At 35.1% G+C, this 16,282-nt stretch overlaps 3 protein-coding genes and 1 pseudogene across 4 annotated transcripts; all 4 read right to left on the bottom strand.

The window, feature by feature from the left end:
* Positions 1–109: 109 nt before the first annotated feature.
* LOC111287569 (protein mago nashi homolog) lies at positions 110–5,006 on the bottom strand (annotated as a pseudogene). Its single transcript, XR_016341439.1, has 3 exons — positions 4,602–5,006; positions 1,092–1,268; positions 110–364 (listed from the first exon to the last, which is right to left on the bottom strand). The product of XR_016341439.1 is annotated as a protein mago nashi homolog (transcript).
* A 1,623-nt stretch (positions 5,007–6,629) lies between these two features.
* On the bottom strand, positions 6,630–7,770 carry LOC111288447 (uclacyanin-3-like). The gene is made up of 2 exons (XM_022879339.2): positions 7,296–7,770; positions 6,630–7,171 (listed from the first exon to the last, which is right to left on the bottom strand). Exons 1-2 carry the CDS (start codon positions 7,447–7,449, stop codon positions 6,828–6,830), a joined length of 498 nt encoding a protein of 165 aa, XP_022735074.1. The 5' UTR covers positions 7,450–7,770; the 3' UTR covers positions 6,630–6,827.
* Positions 7,771–8,893: 1,123 nt separating this feature from the next.
* On the bottom strand, positions 8,894–12,244 carry LOC111287232 (ras-related protein RABD2a-like). Its single transcript, XM_022877609.2, has 8 exons — positions 11,833–12,244; positions 10,829–10,901; positions 10,461–10,508; positions 10,317–10,364; positions 10,004–10,075; positions 9,717–9,872; positions 9,444–9,547; positions 8,894–9,187 (listed from the first exon to the last, which is right to left on the bottom strand). Exons 1-8 carry the CDS (start codon positions 11,844–11,846, stop codon positions 9,091–9,093), a joined length of 612 nt encoding a protein of 203 aa, XP_022733344.2. The 5' UTR covers positions 11,847–12,244; the 3' UTR covers positions 8,894–9,090.
* Positions 12,245–13,473: 1,229 nt separating this feature from the next.
* LOC111287231 (RGG repeats nuclear RNA binding protein A-like) lies at positions 13,474–16,156 on the bottom strand. The gene is made up of 7 exons (XM_022877608.2): positions 15,718–16,156; positions 15,087–15,396; positions 14,917–14,982; positions 14,656–14,788; positions 14,375–14,530; positions 14,218–14,274; positions 13,474–13,902 (listed from the first exon to the last, which is right to left on the bottom strand). Exons 1-7 carry the CDS (start codon positions 15,923–15,925, stop codon positions 13,723–13,725), a joined length of 1,110 nt encoding a protein of 369 aa, XP_022733343.2. The 5' UTR covers positions 15,926–16,156; the 3' UTR covers positions 13,474–13,722.
* Between the last annotated feature and the right edge of the window lie 126 nt (positions 16,157–16,282).

Raw genomic sequence — 16,282 nt, 5'->3', positions numbered from 1 at the left:
CGATTTAAAATTTTAATAATAATTTTATATAAATTTAATAAAATAAATAAAATATATTTTATATTTTTGTATTAATATAAATTATGATATATAATTTTTATATAAAATATAATACTTAAAACTTAAATATTTTATACGAGAATTCCTTAAGTGTACACCCAATAAAAGGGGAGGGGGATTTCAAATGCAAAGGTACAAGTACGAAGTACGGCCATACATTTTAGCTTAACAATCTAAAAAAGAAAAGGCAAATGGCGGCTATAACAAAAGCAGACACCTCTACGTGGAAGAGGATTATCATTCTTCAAATGGGCTTGATCTTGAAGTGAAGTGAGATGGGAGAGAATACAAAGCACTTCAAGTCCTGCAGTAACATAAAATGCCAATAAGACCAAAGATACATGAGCAGAAGGCAGTAGAACCAATAAAACTTATAGCCTGTTAAGCGCAGGGGCGGATCCACCCTTTTCCCCTGGCGCCCTTCCAATCAACAAAATTGATAAATCCATCTGCAGTTCTTTATATATTTTATAAGTAGAGACCATCGGGAAAAAATCCTGAATCCGCCACTGGTTAAACTTAGCACAACAGGAGTTACTACATGCATCAATGCATGCACGAGCACGAGGAATCAGATAAACAGCTGAAGATGACATTTACAAAGCTCTTCCACCTTTTGGAAAAAGCCTGGTCAGATTCCGAGTATGACCAGGCATCAGATGTTTCTCTAATCTCTATTGTTAGATACTGGGTGTGGTGAGCATATCAAATTCATCACCCTTGAGGCTGATCCACTACGGATCATAACTATTTTTATAATTCTTTTCAAATATACATTTGAAAGAGGAGCAAAAACAAACTTTAGTCTTGTCTTTCAGCATCGCAATTTAAAAGCAAACACGAAATTAAGTATCAATGGAGAAACAAATTAACAAGTATCAATCATCGGGCGTCCGTACTTCATTTCACATTACCATGTTAGAGAAATAAAGCCATCTTCCAATACTCAAGGATACAATACAAAAACCAAAAGGGGAATGGGACATGGATGAAGAGAATAAATGGCAGATTGACAATGTTTGGTAGCTGACCTGCAGCAGATAGTAAAATATGCGAAGCCCTTCAGGATCCTTACTGCTCTGAACATCACCAAGTGAGCCAATCTTTGAAGTAGTGAAAGAGATATGCTCATTCCCCATCACAATCTCAAGCTCCTGTCGTCCAACACGGTCAGGCTCTGGCCAGTTGCTATCATCATATTTCATCATCTATGCAAATGAACAAATCTTACCAATATCAGAAACCATTAAAAAAAAGATAAAAATTGCAAATTTAAACCATAATGAGCATTAAAAGAAACAGAAATTAAATAAGTCACAGAAATAATAAATTATCAACTAAAAACTAAATCTCTTTAACCTATCAAAGAAGAACATAATGAGGGGTAAATCCAAGAACCCACCTGGAAAATGAAGATATATGAAAAGCTAAAAGTAGTAAAAGCATAAAATTACACAAATTGGCATCAATCAAAACTGGAAATCAAAAGGTAACAAACCCTAAATTACAAATAGCCTTCTTCTCTATTTCTTTCCCTGTTTTTTCATTTTTCTATTTTAGTTACAAAATTTGTAGTCCGTAAGAAAGAGAATGCATCAGTGGTATCAAAGCTGCGATTTGGCCATGGACGTGACAACCAGGTTTCAAATTGATGATATTTTGTTGCAAAAACTTATGGAACGATTGGAATCCAGATTGGACAATCTGTTTCAGTGATTGTGTGAAGATATTCAATCCGACCTGAAAAACGTTAGTTCCCAACTTAACCAGTTGTCTGCTGGTCTGGACAAAATTAGTGAAGCCATTAGTGAATGTAAGATGCATATGGAGGAGAACCAGGAAGCTGAGCAAAAATCATCTATGGCAGCAACCGTCCTTTTGCCTTTGTCCTTAACTACTGATCTCATAATGACTAGTAAGTCCTTACCTTCATTCATCGGGGTTTGTTTAGTATCTCAAGTGTTGAATGACTCTAAGGTTAATGAATTAAATTGCAAAATGGTTATTAAACATGCTGAACACTCGACTGTTTGGTCTTTTGCATTAAAGAATATGCAACTTTTTGTTGAATAGAATGGGTTTATGTCTGTTGGGTACAATGAAAATTTTGCTAAATCTTCCTTGTTGAGGGCTGTTGAAGAGAGTGGGAAGTTTGTAATGGCTCGCTCAATACTGTTGGGGACTGGGAAAAAGTTTGTTGTTGTCCTTGATCCTTACAGGTTTAGGCTTTTGATAATGGGACTAAGGAGTAATGATGCTCAGAGGCAAACCACCAAGGATGCTAACATTATTGCTTGGCTCAATATGGTAAGGATTATCAAGGAACCAATTGTAGCTGTCATTGCCTATGGGTTGGACAAGAAGGGTGGCGAGAAAAACATTCTTGTCTCTGACCTTGATGGCATAACATTTGATGCCAATATCTTGTCAATTGATAATGGTGTATTCGGGGTTATTTCCATAATTGGAGACACTTATTTGGGAGGTGAAGATTTTTATCAAGGGTTCTAGAGTATTTGGTAGAGAGAAGGATGAAGGAAGTGTCTTATGAGTGGCAACTCATTAATAAGCAGAAACCAATCTAGTTGCATAAGCCTAAAGAGATAACTAAGGAGTATGTCTGTTTCTACAAAAGCTTGACTAATGATTGGGAAGAGCACCTTGTTGTCAAGTATTTTTTTATTGAAGGTCAGCTTGAGTTCAAGGCTATTCTAATTGTACCAAATTAAGAAGGTTTCATTTGATCTCTTTGACTCTAAGAAGAACAATAAGCTCTATGTTAGGAGGGTGTTCGTTATGGACAATTGTAAGGCTTTGTATGATATTTATTTCAAGATTCTGAAGTTGAGTATTAGCTCTGGTGATCTGAATCATTGGATATATGCAACTATGATTGCTATCACATGCTGCCTTAAGTTCACTGGACAACTCCACTCTGACCTCCGAAAACTTAGCTTCATTCTTTTCCCTCGTCTGCAGTTCTTTATGGTCGTATTTGCTCCTCTCACCTCACGTGGAGCTCACCACTATGAGCAAATGATTAATGTTCAAAACAATAGCTCTTCACACTTTGTCGAGCGGATTCCAAACAATATTAAGTCAAACAAATGGCTCATATCACCAGTACTAGTTTATGTGGGTTCTGGGAACTTATCTAAAAACAGGTTTTTAGTTATTGTGGTTATAAAAGAACTAAATCTGCAGAGGAATCAGATTATTGAAGCTGTTGTTATAGCTAAAATTCTTGAAGCTGTGTTTGTAGTGCCAATCTTGCAAGACAACCTAATTTGGGAAGATGAAAGTGAATTTACAGACTTATATATTATGGAACACTTCAAAAGCTGATGTACGAGGCGTAATTTCATTACCTTCCACACATTTGTTGGCGAAACAGACCATTGTTACTCAAAGTCCTTGCAAGGTGTATCCACTTTTGGATCCATGCTAAATTCTTCAAACAACTTAATGAAGGTGTTCTTGGGCTAAAAGGATTACACTCTAAGCTTTCCAAAAATCTTTCACTTGATCTGCAAAAGCTTGGGTGTAAGATTGCCTTTTATGCAACAAAAATCATGTTGATTGTTGATGTTGCTAAAGGAGTGATGATAAACGCACAGAAGGTTACACGTCATGCGATACTAGAGTGCCTATCTGTTGTAGTTGTTATAAACAAAGTTGACTGGCTGATAACAGAACTTAGGCCCTTGCTAAGGCTGACTTGCAATACTGTTTTGAGTTTAGCCTCAAGCTTCACTGATATGCTAGTCCAGCACATAACATCTTCCAAGCATGAGAAACAGGATGTAGCAGAAGCTAGGAAAAATTTTTCTAGAAAACAAGCTGACAGCTATACTTCAATCCATACTCTAATGGATGAAATCCTTGGTGGTAATGCCCTTTGTGGCCTTACAAGTTTCTGCGATTCATCCTTGGGGACAAGGATGTGTTTGGACGGGAAGTTTTTGTTACATGCCAATTAATTGTATTTTATTTTATGATGGGTTTATTGTTTTTAATTCTTGAATTGGGCCTGTTTCATTTTACCAATTGTATGGCCGAGGCCTTTTCCTTATTGCTCAACTGATATTCTGTTGGAGGAGGCAGTGAGTGCCATGTAGTGGGGAGATTGGGAGTTTGCAGCTGTGGGACTAGATAAAAGGGAGAACTAAGCATTCTGTTATGTGAAATGAAATGAATCTCCTCTCCCCTTGAAGTTTCTTCTTCTCCTTCTCTAGCCATCTTCTCTATTTCTTTCCCTGTTCTTTTATTTTTCTATTTCAGTTACAAAATTTGTAGTCCGTAAGAAAGAGAACACATCATTGTGTTTCTATCAAACCCTAGGCATAAGTTGATTTAAGGAAAAAATTGCAAAACATTAATCAAAACGCAACAAACCTTAAATCCTTATTTGAAAAATACACCGATCAAACAAGGAAATTTTTCAAATTTTGCACTAAAATTAAGATAACTAATTTCACTTGTGTTTCTGTCAAACCCTAGGCAAGGTTGAATCAAAGAAAAAATTACAAAACAGAGAGAACCTCGCTCTCGGAGATGATGCGGTAGCATTCGTTGAGAAAGGCAGGGGTGAGGAAGACCACTTTGCGGATCATGGTGTCGTGTTAGTAGCTGGAGTTGTTAGCATATCGGAGCTACCCCTCAGCTTGAACTCGAACTCCAAAAATTGGTGCCGGAATTTCCCTTTATGTCCGACTTAGCAACGGAGGTAGAACTCTCCGCTGTCGTCCTCGGTCGCCGCCATTGTTTTACCTCTGTTTTTCTCTCAAATTCTCGATTAAACAGGAAAGTAAAACAAAGAACACAGTGGGTTTCTCTGGATCTGTTGATGGGTCAATGTGAAATCTAATTGGGTAACTCATATCACCCACCAAAAATCCAGTTCTTGGGCCTTCAGTGTTTTGTTTGGTTTGGGCTTTTAATAATTGGCTTGACATTTTTCAGCACGAAAATAATATAAAAAATATACGAATATGATTTAAAATTTTAATAAAAATTATATATAAAATTAAAAAAATTAAAAATATATATTTTATATTTAATTATATTATATAATTTTTATATAAAATATAATATAAATATATAAATTATTAATATTTTATATGATATAAATATACCTAATAATAATTACTGAGTTTAGGTGATATATGACTCACCAGTAAAACATTAATACTTTTTTTTTGTAATATTTTTAAAAAATAACTTGAATTAACACACAGCCTTAAGTAAACTACAGTCGCACATCCAAACATTCAGGTAAAGGAAACTTACCTGATGCGAAGCAAGTACCCTATTTACCTGAAACACCAAAATACCATTTTTGAGGAAGCCATTGCTGAGGAATCGCGAGACAGAGGAACACTCATATTTTGCCTTTCAGAGACAAAACGCACAAGATGGCTTACATGGAGCTCCATATAAACTATACTTGCACCCGCAAACATTTCGATGTGGGAAATCTTTTTGTTTTTAATTAAGATTGTTATCTAATGAAATTAAAACGGTTTCACTTAAATTAAGAATCCAATATTTTATTTACGCACCATTCAGTAGCTGCTGACAATAAAACATTAAAATTAACTGAAAACTAATTGATAGTGATGTCTTACTGAACTTAAAACTAAATTTGGTTCATGAAATACATTAATTATGGTTATGCTGTTATTGTCAAATGTTACGAATTCTTTCTGCTCAAATATTCTCTTTGATAGGAGTTTGATTGGGTTTGGCTGTGACTCTTGTAGGCTCCATTTATTTTTAAAATTAATTTCATATGTTGAGTTTTATATTAATAATTTTCTATTGAATTTTGAAATTTGCTGCTAGCAAAATCATTCAATTGAACTATATTTTAATGCATTTGTATTCATATTTTGGGAGAAATTATTAAGTGGTGAAAGTTAATTACTGGACCGACATTGATGGTTTTTACGTAAAATAAATATATGAATCAATTTTTAATTTAATTATTATATATATATGAGAAATGAAATAAGAGGGTTCATGATATGATCATCATGTAACTCAAGACATTAATAAAATTATGTATTGTTCAGTTAGGAGTATAATCGAGTTAAATCAAATTTATACAGTAAAATTTTTGAATTCAAACTTGATTTGAAAATTGTTAACTTAAATTCGATTTAATTTTAATTAAATTTTAATTTTTAAACTTAACTCAAGATAAAAATTAAATTATTTAAATTTATTCTATTAAGCTTATTTAATAAAAGCATAGTTAATCTTTATACTTAATTTTAAGTTTGATTATGCATTTTAACTCGAGTTTGAGTTCGAATTAATTTATATAATAATAAAATAATAATTTTTTAATTAAAATAATAAAAATATATTAAAATTTAAAAATTTGATTACGCTCGTAAATTACTTGATTAAACATTGGAATGCTCGAGTTCGATTCATTCGATAAATCAAATTGTTCAAATGTTTGTTCGACTCAATAATAATTGAATCAAATTCGAATTTTATCTAAATAAAATCCGAATAACTTGAGAACATTGATGCATTGTTTACACCCTAGTCTCGGTGTCGTTTCTTATTGGTATTTCTCATTGTTCTTCAAATTACAAGTAAAAACCATGTCGTATCATGAATTAAGGTAAATTATTAAGCAGATCAAATAAACAGAAATCTACTACATCTCTGGTTCATAAAGGGAAAAAAAATCACAGAGATTGAAGAAAACAAAAGCAATAATCAAAGCCAATTAAAATAGCACTGCCACTCTCCTAGCTCGTGATGGCAAGGACGGCCCCCAACACGAGCCAAAAGCCTAGCATCAAACCACCATTCATGCTGCCAGGTGCGCCGCTCCCTGAAGGAGTGGTTGAACCAGATGGTGATGATGGGTTGGAGGGTGAGTTGCCGCTGGCTGCTACAACATTGATGGCTAGTTTCATGCCTCCAGCGCAATGTCCAATGGTGGGGCATATGAAATACATTGGCCCTGTATTGGACAGAGCGATGACTGTGTTTCCATCGCTGTAGGATTTGAGAGAATTTCCAGTGTTGCAATTATCATAGTCACTTTTGGTTACTTCTTCCACCCCATGGCTCCCATCATAGCTGAACACTAACAAAAATCGAAGGATCATATTTTTTTGTTAGTGACGGATTCAAAGATTTTTTTTTTTTATTTATTTATCCACTTATAATATGTATAAAAATAATCGCGTTGGTTTTGGTAGGTAACTTACAAAGTGTGTCGCCTACGGTGAATGTTTTCCCTTGAACCCAACTGGTGTAATCTCCGGTGGTGGTCCAGCCAGCGCTGTCGCCTACGGTGTATTGCACGGCATAAGCTGCTGGAGTCACCAGCAGAAGAACGAGTAGAGAAGCTGCTAAAGCCATGTTTAAAGCGAGCCTCTTAGCACGTTGTATTGTTGAATAGAAAGGTGAACCTAACTTGAGATTGGACAATAATTTATAGAAGCAGAAGTCAAGCAGCTTCAGTTTTATTCTACCTTGTCCTTCACCAAATCGATTTGAAAATACATATGGCTGCTTTTTTCTCTTCTGACTTCAATAAAAAATCATATGGTAGGTTTGGCTAGCAGCCTTATAAACTTTGATCTCTCGCTTTTATAAATTTATGGGGTGAAAGTTGTTGAAAATTTACTCAAATTAATGCATCAATGGCTGTTCTTTGATGTTTCTTTCAATTCCATCATTGTCTGATACAATATTAAACTCAATTGTAGTTAAAAAACATATGAATGATAATCACATACTTTGAAAATGAATGGTTAAGCAGTTGGTGGGGTTGGTGGAACATGCCTTTGTTTGTTCACAAGAAATCTGCCATTGATTCTACTGTTTACTCTTAACTATTTTGGTTATATTCCATAATTTTAAATACGATGATAAATGATATGATATAAAAATAATACAAAAAAATATTATTTAATTTGACATGTCAGCCTGTTATTCCTAAAGAACTTTTATCAATTAAGCGACGGCTCTTCTAGTCTCATTGTCGGATTACTAAAGCCGACTTTCGTCACCGTCAAATTCGTCCCTGCTTGACGGATGAGTCTTGCAGTCAAGCTCGCTTCTGCCTTTGCACTCGAGGGCCAATCTCCATTCAACCCAAGGAAGCTGTTGCACGCCTTCATTACCTTTCGAGAGGCTTACACTCCATAGAAACTGTCTACTCGGGACTCTCGATAATTTTTCATGTTTTATATGGATTTGATATGATATTAACGGGATACACATATACGAATTATGCTTGACGGCGATTACCAATTCTCATCAGGCGACTTAAGAGAAGTTTCCCCAGTTCAACGATGTCATGGAAGATAAATGCAGATCAACTTTATGGCCTACCTTCATAGAAACCCAATCTGGATGAAGCTAAGTCAATGGCGTCTATCTCCTTTATAAACCCAAATAATTCAACCCTTTTGCATAACAAATCAGAATTTGAGCTTTACACATAATTGATTTGGTAATTTAGAATCATTTTATAAAAAAAAAAAATTAGGATATGTCCAGATTTTTTGGATGGATGGTATTTGTTTTTATAACAAAAACTTTATTTTAATTCAAATGCAAGACTTTGGCATCAAATAATTTAAAAATAAAACTTAACAATTCTATCAGTTTCTTGAATTGATAACACTTTTTTTTTAACAAAATAATATAATATGTAGTTTCTTGGTAGGTAGAGTTACCCTAATTAATTATTAATTATCGATAAAATTTTCTATCGTTGCAGATGAAATTTTTCATCATAATTCTCGAGCCAATTTTTTCAGTTCCGGGCATATTAACAACCACACTTGAAGAATACTTGGCATGAGAAAGCAAAGAACATTATTATTGAATCAACAATCATACATCATACAAGCCTTTCACATGAACAAGTGTGTAGAAATGAACCAGAACAAATAAATTTGCCATTGACGAGAAACATGTAATCTTACAGGCAGGCCACGAGAGGCAGCATACTGCAGAAGAAAGAGAGCTTCCTAATACATCGTTGAATTTTTAGGAAGAGCAGCAGCCATTCTTTTGAGCAACAGGCTCTCCTCGGATCTGTACTGTCAGAGGCCTTGCATTGTTCATGGCCGGTTGGCTTGCCATTCTGCAATCGGAGGCAATATTAAGGAGTGAGCAAAACACACAGTAAGTAATTGTTGATTAATAGGAACCAAGGCTTTTGAGGGAAATATCATAACAAACGGTTCGTCGATCCACAAGGTTTTTCTTATAGATTGAATAATAAACCCCAACAGCAAGGAAACGCTAATCAACTGTATATAATTCTAGAACTACAATGACTTTTTTATTATCAACCTGAGTTTTTAGCATAATTTTAGGGAAAAAAAAAATAGAGGTACCTATCCTTGATGGAAGCAGCCATGGCCATGAAAGCCTGCTCGACGTTCATGGAATCTTTTGCACTGGTTTCCATAAAAGGTATGCCAACTTCATCCGCGAATGCCTGAAAGAAGAAAAGCAGCAAATATGGAGAAAGGACCGGGCAACGGATGCAGCATAACACCAACAATTACATTTTGATAATCACAACCTCTACCAAGAAATAAACCTGTTATAAAAGGTTTTCCTCAAAAGATACTAATATATGCTTTGCATGTGAAACTAGCAAGTACCTTGGCAGCCTCATACGACACAACTTTATTTGCGGTAAGATCACACTTGTTTCCAACCAGCAGCTTGTTAACATTATCGCTAGCATAGCGATCGATTTCATTCAGCCACTGCTTGACATTATTGAAGCTTTCTTGGTCTGTGACATCATAAACAATCTAATAGAGGAGCCACCAGTAAAAGGGAAAAGAAAAAGATAAAAGAAGTCTATAAGAAGCATAAATAAGGAGTGGAAACAACGACAAAAAGGAACCAAAAGGAGAAAACTAGAAAGGAAAAGATCACCCACGATTATGCCATGAGCCCCACGGTAGTAGCTGCTAGTGATTGTCCTAAATCGTTCTTGTCCAGCAGTATCCCACTGTACATTGAACCAACAGCGAACTAACTAGTTAGTCATCGAAAAGTTTATGATCTACTTAGTAGGAGTAAATTGATAAAATCAAAAAAATACAAAAGGAAACAGTAGCAGCAAAAGAAGAGGGTAAACAGACAGCCCATTGTCCGGCCAGGCATATTACCCCAAAATAACCTAGGACAGAAAATATTCAAAGAAATAAATTAAATAAAAAGAAAAAGCAGTACAGCATGCGAAAACATACAATTTGAAGTTTAATGGTCTTCCCGTCCTGCTCCACAGTGCGTATTTTCTACCAAAAAAGAAATTGAGAAGACACAAAATTAGAATAATTGCTATAAGTTTAGGCATTTAAAAGTCCAGTTAGCACTAAGTACTGTTTACTCACAAAATCAACCCCAATGGTGCTTATGTAACTTTCTATGTACGAATCATCCTGCATAAAGAAATTACAAAGTGATCAAGTTCAGGATTTAGTCCTGCATAACCATCTGAAAATATCCGGATTTTTTATATATCCAATACACAACTAAAAACAGCGAGAAGATTGTGATGCCAATATAAATTTTACTCATTGATACATTGTATATGCAATAAAACTTTTTAATGAATCATTACTACAATCTATAACATCAAACATGAAATGAAACATTCGAGGCAATCACGTAAACATCAAGGAATGTGTGAAAAGGTAAATAGATCTCTAAAAAGTAAAGGCATTTACTTTCGAATTCCAATTTAAGTCAAGAAACTTACAGCAAATCTTAAAAGAAGACAAGATTTTCCAACACCAGAATCTCCAATAAGCAGAAGCTTGAACAGATAGTCACTGCAAAAGAGTGCAATCAGATAATTGAAATCCTTTCCAAAGGTGCAAGCACATAACATTTCCAATTATACCATGCCTAACATAAAGTTGGTTTCTACAAAACAGGCCTGCCTGACCCTCAATTCCCAAACAGAGACATTTTTTGGAAACCGCAACAATGGTTTAACTGGAACACCAAATTAACTGCCCCAAGATTAACTCTTACAATTCCAAGGCATCGTCAGTTGATTCTTAATTTTGCTGGTGCATCATGAATGTGCAATTTAAAATGAATACTGATTTCAATCAAATTATAGCACATGTTTCTTACATCAATCCAGGAAAACGAAAAAAATGGGCAGTTTTTTAAGTCAGATTTTTTTCTTCATTAAAAAAAAAATCGATGTAACAACACATATTGGATTTTTCTGCAAAAAAATTAGATACCACAAGTTATTTATTAAGAGTTTATTTTCCACCTAAATCCAGTTAATTGACATCAATTCCACCCAGATAAAAAGATTGTTTTTTATAGAAATGACTGACGCAAGAAGATTCAAAACTACGATCTAACATGATTTTTTTTTTTTTGGCTTTTCATATAGCTGGCCTCAGAGTCATGGGATACAAGACTTAGTTTGTTGTTAATGTTGTTACATAGATAACAATAAGGGCAACACACGAACAACAAGGAACACATCAAAGCTCCCACACATTTTTTTGTACATAAGACAATAATAGAAACAAAAACAGAAGACAATAGAACATCTCAATTCCACCGACAAATTTGAAACAACGTATCATGATGCTGGGGTTAATTTCAACAACCCACAATTGTTGGTAGACATCAAACTCATGTAATTTAAAGTCATCAAACCAACAAGAACAAAAAACCAATGTCGAAAAATTAGGAAATAAAGGAAAAATAAATAAACAATTGAAAGAAACTTACTATTCAGGGTTCATGGTAACCTGAAGGAAAGAAAGAGGATCGAAGGATGGGGTCGCCGGAAACCAGATGAAACTTCCGGCGATGGGTCAACGAGATCTTCACCTGAAAAGTCAGCTGAGAAAAGATGGAGACAAGGAAGAGGAATAAAGGGAAAACCAGAGACCATAAAAGACGCACACCATTAGAAATGAAACGACTTTGATCTTTCTTTGATCTTTCTTTGTCTCTCTCAGGTCAACTGAAATGGATTGGTATTCTACGAACAGCCCAAGATATCGTTTTTGGATAACTAAGGTCCAATATTTCACTTTGGGCTTGATGATCTCTTTATCAAGTCTGACTGTGTGAGTGTGAGGTCGGCGGCAGTTTGTCCTGACGCTGCCGACAGTCTTATTCAATTACAAAACCTGTACTTTTGGAATCCAAAGTTTGCTTGTGCTTTGAACTTAACGACCATGAAGAAGTGTAGTCCTTCAACAGTTATTACGTTAATGGACAGACAAGACAACTGAAATATAATTACATATACTGAGTCGTTATAAAAAAATTTTAAATTTGGTTCGAAATTTATTTTTAAAATTTTAATTTAAATTTCATCAAATTTTAATTTTAAAATAAAAATTATGCTATTTGACATTACTCGATTAAATTTGTTTAAAAAAAATTAATTTAATTTTTATATTTATTTCGTAATTGATTATAAGTTCGAGCTCAAATTGATATATATATATATATTAAAATAATAAAAATATATTAAATTTTAAAATTTTAATTAAATTCATAAATTATTTAATTTAATAATTAAATTTATAAATTATTTTAATCGAATATATAATAATAATAAAACAAAATTTTAATTAAAATAATAAAAATATATTAATACTTAAAAATTTAATTAAACTTATAAATTATTCAAATCGAATAATTAAATTCATAAATTATCCAAATCAGATATTAAAAGATATTTGATTTGAATAAATTGAATTGTTTAAAATTAATTTAACAATGATCAAATCAAATATCGAATTCAATAATTATAGATATTAATATATCATTACCAACTATAATTATTCCTCAAATTCAACCGTACTTAAGCAAAATGGACAGACAAGACATTTCAAATTTTTGGTGTTCGCCATTGGAGCATCCACCGTTTTCACTCATTAACAAGGAAGAAATGGCTGATACAACTGTCGATTGCTTTCATAAGATGAGATTTATTTCTAAGCCCATATGTTAATTAATCAATCTCTTTTAGTAGCTGATGATAGCAATCTTAAGACTCACTGAAAGCAATTCTCTTGATATCAAAATCCATAAAGCCATAACGAATCCACTTCAAATCCATCAGCTTTACTCCCTCCATTATCATCAACACGTGTTGTGGCATCTGGTCTTGCAAATCTTCAACAATGGAGGACCCCAGAGAACATTTCCATTAAAGCTGGAAATATTGAAGCTTTCTTTCTAGTTGAGCACTTGATGGAATTTTTCCAGTCAGATTGTGATTAGACAAAGTTCAAGTAACTCAAGAATGTTAAAGTTGACATGCTTGGATAAGTCAATAGATTACAGCAACCTCATTGCCTATATTCTTGGGAATAATTGCATCAAATGTTTTAACGTATTCCAAAACAAAACTGAGCAACAATAGTTTTAGTCATAAATAAAATTGTTTCACGTGGCTCCAATTTTTTTGGGGACAGTAAGATCACAGCATGACAAGAGGGGGCACTACAGGAAACTGAAATATACAATTTAAAACATAAAATTCAGAGATCCTTTGAAAACAGGAAACCAGATTATTTGAGTTCATTTCCTGACCAAAATTTAAATAACCCAAAAATCCAAAAAAACATGGAGATTGTAACTGGGGGTTCTAGAGAAATCTCACTTGCCCCCCAAAGTTGGGAACTGGCCAGGGTCTTCAATGGAGGGTGCTGCCACATTACTTGCTGCATTGCCTCCACCAAACCCTCTTGAGCCACGCCCACGACCGCGCCCACGTCCACTTGGGTTGTAGTACCTCTCCCCTTCAGCAGGCTTCAGAAATTCATTAATGTTCACAGACTACCACAACCACCAAGTTAAAACAAGATCAGCACATGCTAGAAAGACATAATAAAGCTCTAGGCAGAATAGTAAAAAATTATAAACAGAAACTGACACATTTGCAAGCTTTGCAGGGAAGAGAAAGGATTATGGATAAAATCTTAAATCATGGAAGTTTGATGACAGTATAGAATATGGTCCCTTAAATACAGAAAAAAATGCATAGTTGATGTTCAAAATGTGTTCCGGGGCCAATGAACTTCAATAAAGGCTCAGGGAAAACTGGAAAGGCAGGCAAATTATAACAGGTCAAATAAAGGGAAACAAAAATACCTTTTTAGCTCTCTCTTCCTTCTCATAAGCCTCTTTTCTCTTATCCTTATCAGAGCCCTGTAGGAGTCGATTAATCAGAACAGAAGCTAAATACATACTTGCCAACTAATAAGATATGTCATCAATAGAACTCACTATGCGAATCAGTGGGTCTTACCAATTTGATGAAGATCTCATCATTACTCTTCTTGTTTGAGAGCTGCTGCATGGACTCAAACTCCTTGGCATCTACTTTTCTTTCCTCAGTCTTCAGTGCCTGCAGAGCCTTCCTCTTCTCTTCCAGCACCTTCTCATACTCCCCAAGAGTCATCTCCTATTAATATAACAATATCAAAGGTTGCACACGGTAATAGCCGTAGTTAGCAGCTTACATTTACAATTAGCAAAGATTGCGGCATCAATAATGATCTAAAATGATAATTTATCAGGTGAACCTACCTTATCCTCAGGTTCTTTTTCTTCAGGTTCATTTGTAGGCCTCTCCTTATTTGCATCTCCTGCATCTTCTTCTCCAGCTGGCTTCTCATCACCTAAGTTCTTCTCACCTTCATCGACAACTTCTTCAGTCACCCTAAACAAGGCAAAAACAATATTTCACTTCATTCAATGATTACAAAGAGGAAAGAAGAACAAAGTAATTGTTATTTGATTTTACAATTCTGTTGAAGGATGGAATTGCAAACACTAAAGATTACTCACTGAGCAAGTTCATCAGTCTGAGTTCCCCAATTCCCACGACCAGAGCCTTCACGTTTGAGCTCATTTCTGCAGACAGAAACAACAAAAAAAAAAGCGTATCAGTTTCAAAACTTTGATAAAATACTGAAATAAAAAGTATATCAAGCTAAAGTTAAACAAGACTTTTTTACCCGCGTCCGGTCCCACTATGCCGTTCATATAACCTGCGAGGTCGTTCACCATCTCCAGCCTCCTCATTACCGAAACCACCACGGCGACCACCACGGTGAGGTCGAGGACCACCATAGCCACGCCTTTCAGAGGGCTTTCCACTCTCTCCATCTTCAGGTGCACCTTTACCAGCAGGTACAGCACTGTTGCTGAATGAGTTCTCATCATTGGCAGAATCACGTCTGTATCCACCAGCACCACCGCGCCCACGTCCATATCCACGCCCACCACGGCCTCCGCCACGAGAACCTTCATTCTTTGCCTCCCTCACTAAAAAGAATCAAATGCACAGACATCAGCATTAAGCTCAAAAAAGCTAATAGCATCAATTTGAACACAGCTCAAGAAACAAAACACATAAAATCCGAAAAATCAGAACCTTTCAACTTGACATGATTCATACTCTAGAGAAAAAACCCACAACTCAGACCCTTAAAAAAGGTAACTTTAACTTAACACAATCCATTAAACCCAAGACCCAACAGAAAATGATTCATTTTATATATATATAAAAAAAAAAAAAACCAACATTGAAGCACTAAACAATACAAAAAAGCTCAAAATGATAACTTTGTTTTAGGATAAGCTTACCAGCCTGAGCAGGAGGCAGAGGCTTGGAGGGCAGCTTAGCCTGTTTAGCCTGAGTAGCAATCTGCGGCTTAGCCTGAGATTGAGCAGGTCCCTTCTGAGGAGCGGCGGCCGCTGTAGCCGCAACAGCCTTTTGCTGAGCAGCGATCAGCAATGATATTTCCCCAGTATCATCATCTCCCAACAAATCAAAAGGGTTCAAGCTCGCCATTTGTTCAATCAAAAATACCCAAATTACCCCTCCAAGCCCCTTAAAGATTCGATCTTTCGACCCCTAAACCTTACTCTAATGAAACCTCCATCTGAGATTTTCTTTTGTTATGCAATCAAAAGAATCTTCAAACAAATAGATCTGAGAAAAAGTGAAGTAAGAAAGAAAACGAAGGAAAGTTGAAAGAGATAGAAAAACCCTAGCCGCAAAAGAGAAGAGAGAGTGAAACCTAACTGAAATGTGATTGTATGATGCTCATATTCATAGAGAGAATGGTAATGGGTTTCCATTTTTGGGCTAAGTTTTTGTGAGATTTACGGATATGCCATCATGGGATGGGATGGAATGGGATGGAAT

The sequence above is a fragment of the Durio zibethinus genome, chromosome 4, assembly GCF_047325235.1.
Source record: "Durio zibethinus cultivar Kanyao isolate XHJ-2024 chromosome 4, ASM4732523v1, whole genome shotgun sequence".
Lineage (NCBI taxonomy): Eukaryota > Viridiplantae > Streptophyta > Magnoliopsida > Malvales > Malvaceae > Durio > Durio zibethinus.
The sequence above is the reverse complement of the archived record's forward strand: the minus strand, read 5'-3'. Positions and strand labels throughout refer to the sequence as shown.